The 10000-nt window shown below is 39.3% G+C and overlaps 2 protein-coding genes and 1 long non-coding RNA gene across 7 annotated transcripts in view; 1 reads left to right on the top strand and 2 right to left on the bottom strand.

Annotated features, from left to right (window-relative positions):
* Window positions 1–1282, bottom strand: part of LOC138026011 (uncharacterized) — a 7375-nt gene extending 6093 nt beyond the window's left edge. The window contains exons 1-2 of the long non-coding RNA XR_011127215.1: window positions 1148–1282; window positions 137–207 (exon numbers count right to left, since the gene is read on the bottom strand). This is a non-coding gene — a long non-coding RNA (uncharacterized lncRNA). The remainder of the gene's footprint in view (window positions 1–136; window positions 208–1147) is intronic.
* Window positions 1–4117, top strand: part of LOC138025986 (voltage-dependent calcium channel type A subunit alpha-1-like) — a 77926-nt gene extending 73809 nt beyond the window's left edge. For both annotated transcript variants that reach the window (XM_068873164.1, XM_068873157.1), the window contains 3 exons: window positions 1955–2069; window positions 2315–2453; window positions 3278–4117. In XM_068873164.1, coding sequence (XP_068729265.1) covers window positions 1955–2069; window positions 2315–2453; window positions 3278–3501 — 478 coding nt within the window. In that variant the 3' untranslated portion in view covers window positions 3502–4117. The remainder of the gene's footprint in view (window positions 1–1954; window positions 2070–2314; window positions 2454–3277) is intronic.
* Window positions 4118–6605: 2488 nt separating this feature from the next.
* Window positions 6606–10000, bottom strand: part of LOC138025966 (collagen alpha-1(XI) chain-like) — a 50127-nt gene continuing 46732 nt past the window's right edge. For all 4 annotated transcript variants that reach the window (XM_068873119.1, XM_068873128.1, XM_068873136.1 and 1 more), the window contains 6 exons: window positions 9958–10000; window positions 9715–9844; window positions 9518–9624; window positions 8909–8983; window positions 8488–8703; window positions 6606–7678 (listed from right to left, as the gene is read on the bottom strand). The exon at window positions 9958–10000 is cut by the window's right edge and continues 17 nt beyond it. In XM_068873119.1, coding sequence (XP_068729220.1) covers window positions 7532–7678; window positions 8488–8703; window positions 8909–8983; window positions 9518–9624; window positions 9715–9844; window positions 9958–10000 — 718 coding nt within the window. In that variant the 3' untranslated portion in view covers window positions 6606–7531. The remainder of the gene's footprint in view (window positions 7679–8487; window positions 8704–8908; window positions 8984–9517; window positions 9625–9714; window positions 9845–9957) is intronic.

Raw genomic sequence — 10000 nt, 5'->3', positions numbered from 1 at the left:
AAAGTTCCTTGTTTCTGGCACCAGTTTATTCAACATGATCTGATGGGATCTTTTGACATCGCTTCATCAGCGACTCATGTTTTTTCCAACAAAGCTTATTAGCGTCGGTGTGGTATTCTTTGAAAACAAAACTCACCCTGGGCTTGTTGTAACTTCTTCTGTATCTTCTACTTTTCATCATTCTTCTTAAGTTCGATTTAATTCTCACTGTGAATAAATAGGCGAGCGGATTTGCAATGGTTTCCACACTTTTTCCGCGTTAAAACAGCAATGCCACTAAACAGGTGAAATCACACTTATGAATAATAAATAAGTCCATCAAGCTGAATCTGAGTGAATATTCTCGAAAGCATTTAAAAAGTGAATTAACGAACACGCCCCACGTATTTAATAAACATGACTTCGTAGCTTTTAGGCTGGAATCGACGGCTTAGCTTGGTCTTAGACTTCAATACAAAAGAATATTGATATTGCCCTGAAGACCTTGAAGTCATGATGGAATACAATACAATAGATTATTGATGTCGCGAACCTGAGCTTATAGATTTAACACGAAACAAGCTGTTATCGTGGGGATTTTCCACACCAATATCGATCGTTTTTATGAAAAGTCTCGGTTAGTTTTGGATGGTTGTAGTTATACGATATCCTGTTTTGGTTTGTGTTTTCCATTACTTTACTGTTCTGTGGATAGTGTTGTGCGAAATTGCACACTGCTTTTGGAAACGAGCTGGTTGTGAAAGAAAAGCTTGTTGCAGAATAAATATGACGGAGTAACTTAATCAGCATCACAAAAGAGTAATTGTATGTATTCAAAGTCGTTTTTTATAAGCTGTTCCCAGCGTTAGATCTGGAGCACCCAAAAGCATTTTGTCTTCATTGAAAACAATAGTCGGCTCTTGATGAATATGACCATAGCAAAACTGAAACGTGACAAGTGATTTATTGAAATACGCCTTGCTCTTTGGTTGGTCATCCGCATCAGAGACAGATGTATCTTGAAAACCCTCTCTCAGACTAAATTTTAAACGTTCACCGTTTTGTTTTTGTGAAACATTTTATACCGATCTAAGAAAGTTACTAACAAACGTTCTTTTTTTAACCTTTTCCCCCTTCAGTTTCAAGGAAAGTAGATAAATCAGTTTACCTGCTGGCAATTCGTTGAGACTTATCTGTATCCCGTTTGTAAAGTGCAGTCCAAGTTTGCTCCTTGCGATAAAAAGTGTACTTTTTCAATTGATTCTGAAGAGTTCGAAATGAAAAATGAGAATCAATCTTTTTCAAATGTCAACAGATAATTTAGCCTAATTGTAATGGCACTTTCAGCTTATAACCGTCAGCTGAAGTTTTCATTGATAGTCTCATCTGTCATTTAGGAGCTTTGCATAATTTTTCCGGAGATGATTTTCTCTAATGTGTCGATAAATCCCAAAAGTCTGATAGGACTCCAAGGCATTAACCGGACAAACGTTAACCATCAAGTCTAAATCGCGCGAAAAAGAGAGCAAGGTTTCATTCATGGGCTTATTTGTCGTTTCCGAGCTTTGGAGAATCTTTAAATTTCAGCAGCTGAATTTTCTCCACTTGTTTAATAAATCCGGACTTCCTGGCACCACCTCAAGCTGTTCGTGACAGAAATGAGCGATTTTGCATGGAGCCACAATTATGAGAAAGAGAATGCTCGATCAAGGCAAGAAATAAATTGCTTCAAAGCTTTGGGCGATTTTTTTCGGATTAGCAAACTGACTGTCTTTTATGATGTTTTCTCGCCTCTGTTTCTAAATTCAGTAAAGAAAAATACAGCTGTACTAAGTGAAAAAAAGTTGATCAAACAACGAGGTTGATTTAAGATTTGATCGTACACTGAAAATATACAAAGTCAAACTGTTCGCTTTTTTGTCCGTTTTTCTGCTTCTTGGGTCACTTATCTTCAAGTGTTTGATATTCATTGCAGTAATATAAGGTTGGAATCAGCAGATCACCTTTCTTATCTTGAAAGGTACAGCAGCTTGGGACCAAATGGATCAAGTCCAAAATTAAATGGAAATGTTAACAGCAACGGATTGCAGGTAAGCACTTTCTGGTAAAGATAAAGATCTCAATATTGTCACGCCTTTCAGCAACTGCATCAGTTATGATACTCATAATTATTTGATCCCACTTGAAGTCAATGATGACCAATAAAACGAGCGTGCTTTGGTTGTTTTGATACCACCGTTCAGTGTTATCATATAAAATCATACCCGAGGGACTTTTTAAGCGCCTGTAGCAAACGCTGCTGTTTTATAATGTGAATTTTCATTATTTTCACCAGTCTCACCCGGACTCACCGTCACGTGCTATGGTAGAGGCGTCAATGCCTCTAAGTGTAGCCACGCCTTGTGCAGGGGAACAATTTCCCAACAAGTTCGCCTTGCCGCCAGTTTACTTAACTCCAACCGAGAGAAGGAATGGTAAAGTGATTGTTGATGATATAAAAGTTCTTGTATTGAGCGCTTAGAGTGCTACAAAATCTCAACGCGCAACGCTCTTTTCAGGATAAAACAAAGATTAAGCTTTGAAGTATAAAAGATGTAGATAAAAATTCAAGTAGGGAAGAAATCGATTAATCAATTAGATTATTTAAAAAGCAGGTTGAAAGTATGGCAGCCAAAGACTGATGTGGATCTATTAACAAACTATTGAGATTACAAGTGTAAAATGTCAAAATAAAAACAACCCAAGGAGAAGATACTATTGTAAAGCGAGAGTAATCCATTAAAAAAAAAACTTATAACCATTTGATTTATTAGATTTTCGAGTTACTTCTTTCTCAAATTCATTGGATAGTTTTGTAAGAAGACGTTGAAAGCCTTGTAAGCTGTCTGGCACGCCAGCTATTCAAAGAGTTCCATATAACAGGACCTCGGTACCTCGACGAAGAACAACCAAACTAAGTTCGCGGCCTTGGGTTTAAAGATAACTTTAAAAAAAAGGGACACTGAAGGTTTCTACAGATCTAATGACGTTCTTTCGGTAGAGTTCCATAACATCGGTGCGGAAACAGCAAAAGCGCTTGGGGGTGGCAGTATAGTAATAAGAACAAAACAGAGCCACACCCTTGGAAGCTGGACGCAACTGATGACTTTCAAAGGGTCACTGGTGTGGGATGGAGCTATTCCGGCCATGTTGTTGTTCCTTTCAAATATGTTTTACGAACAAGTCAATAAATGTCTATGATTGCAAATTCAGAGTTGTTACTAATGAACCGGAAATGTCTCGTGCATTTGTCTTTCAGTTCCTCGAATCGTGGAACAAGGAGAGTCTTTAAATCTTGAAAATTCTAGTGACAGCGATGCAGGAGTGGATGTAGATCAACCCCGTTCTCGTCCGTGGCGTGATTCGTATTATGACGATGTGATAACCCGCATAAACACCCAGCTAGAGGTCGCAGTTGCGCGCGGGACAAGTCCCTACGCCATATATGGCTTGGAAGACGATGATGCAGATGATTGGTGCTAAGGGATAATTGGGGTGACAAGATCCCTTTAGGTTGGCTAGTGGCTACAGTATTGGTTAATTTTGTGCAAAGTTTCAAATACCATCGTATGTGTCATACGCGGGTAATTTGAGCTTTAGAGTCACAACTCATCATAACATTGGAGAGAATATTTAAACCAACAGACATGCTGGGCCAATAGATTCGCTCCCTGCGGGTCGTTCGCGAAGGAATTTTTGACCGATATGCGTCAACGGAGGTTCTGTTCAGAGTAAAAGAACCATATGAAATTTTGTCTCTATCCAGATCTGTTCAGTTAATCGTTCAAAATACAGTCGTTCCAAAAACAAAGTAATTTATAATAAACAGCATAATGTACAAATGATAGGATTTATATGAAATATGGCAATCAAATACGTTAAATTTTGTTCAAAATAATTTATTATTACTTGTACTAACAGAATCAGTGATATACAGGTCTGTTAAATTCACAGCCCTGCATGGGTACTTTCTGGCAATGAATTTTATGCTTATTTTGTAACAAAAGGAATGTTTTGCTTTTATTCTTTATTTCTCAATCTGCGTGCAACCAAGGATTTCTGCTTTGTAGATGTTTTGAGGATAATAAATCAATCAATCTGAGATTCTGTAAATTCTCTGGTGCGTTCCTCGAAAGTCCCGTTCACCTGGCTCGAAAAAAGCCTTATGTAAAACTGCCATCCGCTTGTTTTAAATAGCTGGCACCAGTTGTCGGAAGGGTGGGTAGCGCCATCAACTGGATAAATCACTATCCACTGGATAACTCAATTGTTTTTGCTAGTGTTTATCCGGTGGATAGCCATTCTCGTCACCAGAGCCTGGCTCTGGGAAACTCTATGTAGGAGAACATGCGCTGCAGGGTTCTTATAGCCAAAAATTGGCTATTTGAACCTTACGGCGCCTGCTCACTCCTCGCACTAACATGAATTCACCAATAAGAGTCGCGTTTGATTGTTCTTCACGAAAACCAATGAGAAGACACTTTGTTTCAGGGTTCCCCAGACCACCTTTTGAACAACCGAGGCCAGCTGATCTTGAAAATTGATTTTGAAATTCTTAGTTTATAATAGCAGAAGTCTGTTTCAGCGCTTGTTCAGCGTTATCACATTCATTCATTACGTTCACTTGTCAAGGATTGAAGTCAGAACTTGGGACAGTTTTCTCGGCCGGTCGGGATTTTCAGTTTGAAATAGACCGTGTTCGTATTCTCAGTATTGGACTGGACATGGCTTGCAATGAAGGCTGATGCGGGGAAATCTTTTCAAATACTTTCTGGAAACCGCTCGAGTTCTCTTGCGTTCCGCAACAACAGAACCGCCAGCTACGCAGGTTATACTGCTATTCCCCCGCATAAGCCTCCATTGCAAGCTAGTTCCAGTCCAATACTGAGAATACGAATATGGTCTATTAGTATATACTAAAACAGTGGATAGGTTTGAACTCGCGCGCTCATTGGCTATGACCAAATATGGTCATAGCGCGCTCAATATTCGTCGTCGCACTCAACATAGATCCTGCGATATACGTAAATTTTTGTGTCGCGGAGGAAAATGGTAAATTTTCCTGCTTTTTTTCCAATAAACGTAGAAAATTGCGCCTTGTCATTGTGTTGAATAAGACAATTATCCTGCTCAATCTTGCGGAATATCAATCCGCACGATTTCGCAGGATAATTGTTAACTGTTCACCGCCGAGAAATTCGCGCGGAATTTGCGCCCGAAAATATTGTAATCTTTGCAGGAATAAATGAGTTAAAATCATCTTTTTGTACTATGTTATCTCACTGTTTTAGTATGTACTAAAACAACTATTCACCTCAGTGTCGGTGGCTAGTGGTGAATATTTACCAAGCCGCGAAGTGGCGGGGTAAATATCCACCACTAGCCACCTCCACTTCGGTGAATAGTTGTTTCACTATATACTAAGACAAGACAAGGCGCAACGTTTTCTCACCATGGACCAATATAGTCCAACAGATAACATTCCCCATAGTCGACCTTAGCTTGATTCAGTACAAACACCGATTAGTTCGAATCCTACCTACCACTCTGATTTTTCAGTTCTCCTTACGGCCACTGCCGCTGATCTGCCATCATTCCCACGGGGGCATCACACTTTTAAACTTCATTAGTTGCATTTGAAGCGCATGACAATGTAGGTTCGGCGGAACAGCGCGACACATTCTCCCAACGGATAAACGACCTATTGTAGCTCCCTTGGAGTCCGAAGCCAAGTATATCGTCTCGCCTTTGGATTAAGATTCCTTCATATATCTCTAGGTCAAAAATTTCCATCGCTTACTGAATGACTTCTTCAAATTGTATGTGAGTCCTTTCCAACCCCCCACCACCCTCTTTATCTTTAACCACATGCAGAACGATATTTTATATCTCTTCCAATTATTATAATGTTTCCGCCTGGGAAATCTTTCAGGTGGGCAAAATAATTAAAAAATTAAATTAAAACCCTCTTGTTTAATTATACGATCTGTCGAGACGTCGATTTCTACGACTAAATTTGCGTTCTTCCCTTGTCTGTTTGAGAATTGTGACGCACTGTATCTGAATATGCATCCTTGGGCTGACTTCTTGACTCAACTAAGCTCATTTTTCATACCTTAAATTTCTTGCTGAAACTCCAGCTTTTAATTCTTACTCTAATTATTTTATATTTGACTGTTTGTCAATGACTTGTTTGGAGTGACTATCTTCTTCTCCATCTTTTGACGAGTTTGACTCACGCGGACGCTTTTCAAGTCTTGTTTTTGTTTTTGAATGTTTGCAAACGACCTTTCAGTAGTCGTTCCCTTCCACAACAGTAAACATAAAACTGACGAAACGACTTTGAATGACTCGTTTAAAGCCATCAAAAGTTTCCAACACCCATCATCGCTTTTTATCATGCATTCAACCCGTGACCTACCAATAACAACAACAACGCAAAGGAGGTTAACTCCCGTTGTAACGAGTTCGACGTCACTGTCACACTGGAGCTATTTCTCGTCCATAAACTAAAACAATTTTGTGTGACAGCGAGTATGCGATCAATACTTGAAAATGGTGGTGTATTCGTCAAGAATAGTTCAACATTTTAAGTATCACTGTTTAATAAACTCAAATCTAAGTACTACAGTGAAGAGATTTGTATCCACTGAATAAAAATAAAGGGGATGCTTTCCCTTATCACCATTAAGTAGAGGATTTTGTGGTAACTACTCGTTGATACATCATTTCATTGAAGTCATGTTATAGACTACGCCCCCTCATCCGCTAGAGTAGGGTTAGGGTACGATAACGAGAATCTTTATATTGCAAGTGTAGGTTGTATAGGAACATCTCCAATGACGAGATCATCCCAATCACTCGCTAGACAGCGACCACTCGATGTTCGTTGCAATCGAATTTCAAGATCGTGTATGTCTTTTTGTAATAACTGAAAGAGCCCAAAATTCTCTCATGGTCATTAAACAAGTGTTCTTAATCATGGCATCCATTACTAAAGAGCACTGTGTCATTTTCTCACGCGAAAAAACCGTCGCTCTCAACAACGTAAAATTTACTCCACCATTTCAGTAGGGTTCCCCTGCTTGCTCAACAGTTTGATTAAGAAGAAATCCATAGGGGAGAGATCTTAGGCACAAAGGATGATCGCGAACTATGAAAAAAACAAACAAACAACAAAAAAACAAAACAAAACAAAAAACAAAAAAGGAGAAAACGCCGTAAACACAAGTCTACATACAAACACAACTCGCACTTGCCTGCTGTGGCCAAAGATCCTCTATACCTTAATTCTAGAGAACACCACAAAGCCTAGCAAAAATTATACAAGTTTGCGAAATATATGAAGATGAAGCCAGGCAACAGTCACAAACGGTAAAAACATTAGAAAGAAAACAGTCAAGCACCGACGGGCATCCTTTTGCAACAAATAAATACAGCGACTTTCCTTCTCTTTGTATTAAAAGAAACTTAGACAAAGACTTTTCCAGTAATGTCTGCAGCAAAAGATAAATCATCGGTAGCATACAGGTCCAATCTTTAGCCCAAACTGTTCGTTTCCAACAGCGCGATGAAAGAACGACAAGTCTTCAAGAGGAAGGACATCAACCCTCTCACTTTCGAAGGAGAACTCTGTCCTGCGCCACTTTCCGTCGTCGTGCTGTAGAAAGTATTCAATTAAATTGGTCATTTCACAAGTGTGCACATCAATGGCCTGGCCACTTAATGACAGTGGAGCTGGAGGTATAACCTCAATGATTGATTATTATACACTTAATGTATGGTCCCGAGGGAAACAGTTAGTTTTGTTTTCCCGAGAGTCAGGACATGAGGGAAAACAAAACCAACTAGTTTCCCGAGGGACCATACATTAAGGGCTTTGTTATATATTAAGACTTTTCCTTCCTTCCTTCCTAGCAAAACATCCGGAGCGGGCAACAACTGCGGAATTGTATCCCGGTAGGGATAATTTGAATCTGAGGGGAACGTGACCAAGAATCATCTAATCACAGTGCTCGTTTTGTTGAGTGAAAGTCAAGGTACATGACAAATTGTTTTGTTGCTTACTAGTTAGAATTCAAACAATGAAAGCACAGAGGGTTTTTTCAAAACAAGGGCACATCCAACCACGCATTCATGCCATGGCCAAGTGGCCAAGTAGCCCAGTGCAACCAACTGCAAAATTGACTTGGTAATGTACTAACTGTGAAATGAAGAAGAAGCAGTGAACTTCGGCGAAAGATTAAATTATCTAGATATACAGCAGAAACTATTGTTTTCCAGTGTGTAGAATAAAGTCTGTCAGTGCAAAAAGAGATTATTTGTGGACACTTCAAATCAAATATCGGTTGAAGAAAAGCGGTCTCACCGCTGCACCTAACCAGATTATCACAGAAATTTGGGCAAACGGAAACGGAAACGGGATTCTAAAGAAACCCGGCAAATTGTCTCCCAAAATCAATCAATTACCTGGCAGTAGTCACGTACAACGTTTGGCCTAGGGTTGCTAGTTGCTGTGAAATTAAATCCTTTCCTTCCATGGAATATCCAAGAATAATGGTAACTTTTCGTGACTCGATGAAACCATACCACAATTCTTTTACACTTGACTGTTAAATCTTGTCTAACTCTGGTACTGAGAAGTCGCAGAAAGTTGAACTGAACTCTGCTGGCTGTGTATTTGATCTACCAATAAATCAAAAACAATTATGGGAATGTGGAAAGCCACTCCGGCCAGTTTCACAGTCTTTAAAATACATACCTATAACTTATCAAGTTCGAGGCCTAACTGTAAATTACGAGTTCAGTTTTTGCTTGGTAATAGGGGACACAATAAAATTCAAAAAAGCTAACCTATTTCTCAGATCTAAACGGCTTCGAAGTACATTACCTTAAAACCCTTTTTAACGTTGGAAAATGTTGTCCAAGATGCCGTTGTGCTTTTCTGCCAAGACTTTTTAGGAATCTGATGACAGAAAAAAAAGAACTTTGAACAAGGCGATAACGACTCATTAAAAAAAATGTACTGTTCGTAGAACAACTTTTTTCTTAATTTGCGAATATCGTTCTGTATAAGCTGGTGCTATGGAAAATCGCAAAACTTCGTTTTTGTCTCCTGCATGTCATTAGTATACTGGTTAGAGCGGTTTTCAATTGAGTGTCGAAAGTAATTAGCGAATTGCTTTGGTTTATGATTGCTTCACTCAGTGATTGGTTCAAAGTTCTCGCGCCATTTTTTCAACCAATCTGAAGTGAAACCAAAACCAATTGTGGCTCGCGCGTGCACATTTTCCCGCGCTTTGTGTCGGCTACGTGTAATTACTTCGAGTTTTGATTGGTTTACCGGATTGTCTCCGCGTCCTTTTTGACTGGCCAAAGTAATTACTTTGGTTTTGGTTTTACGACACACGATCGAAACTCGCTCTATTAACGAGCACAGATTTCTTTCAATCACGAAATATTTGTCTACACAAAACAAAACGTAAGACGGTTTCCTTACTTTGTCCCGAAGAGGAGGAACGCAGGTTTCTCCACCGGCTGTGAAATTGCAGTATACCTTAACAGCATCAGCTGGGCAACCAAGATTAGGGTCGATCCAGAAATAACCTGCACATAATCACGAGTTAACATCAACAAGTGCCCGAAGTTTGTCAGGCCAAAGATCGAATTTAAACAAGAGACTACAATCATGCTTACCGTCTTGAATATTATCTACGTCCACGAGTTCTTTACAAGTCATCGCAGGGTTTTCCTTACTACCAACAGGAAACTTGAAGTTTTCAACGGTGGAAGACATGTAGAGTATTGTTTTGATATTTCGTACAGACTATATAAAAACAATGCAACCAAAAAAGAATAGCAGGTCAGTTCTCTTCGGACACACCTTGATACAACAAGGGAAAATACGAAAACGTGGTGGTAAACAAAAATATAGAAAACCTGATCCAAGTAACTGTAATGAGCAAGTCTTTGAAGTCCAAGC

Source organism: Montipora capricornis, chromosome 2 (assembly GCF_036669925.1).
Source record: "Montipora capricornis isolate CH-2021 chromosome 2, ASM3666992v2, whole genome shotgun sequence".
Classification (NCBI taxonomy): Eukaryota; Metazoa; Cnidaria; class Anthozoa; order Scleractinia; family Acroporidae; genus Montipora; species Montipora capricornis.
This window is presented reverse-complemented; position numbering and strand designations above follow the sequence as displayed.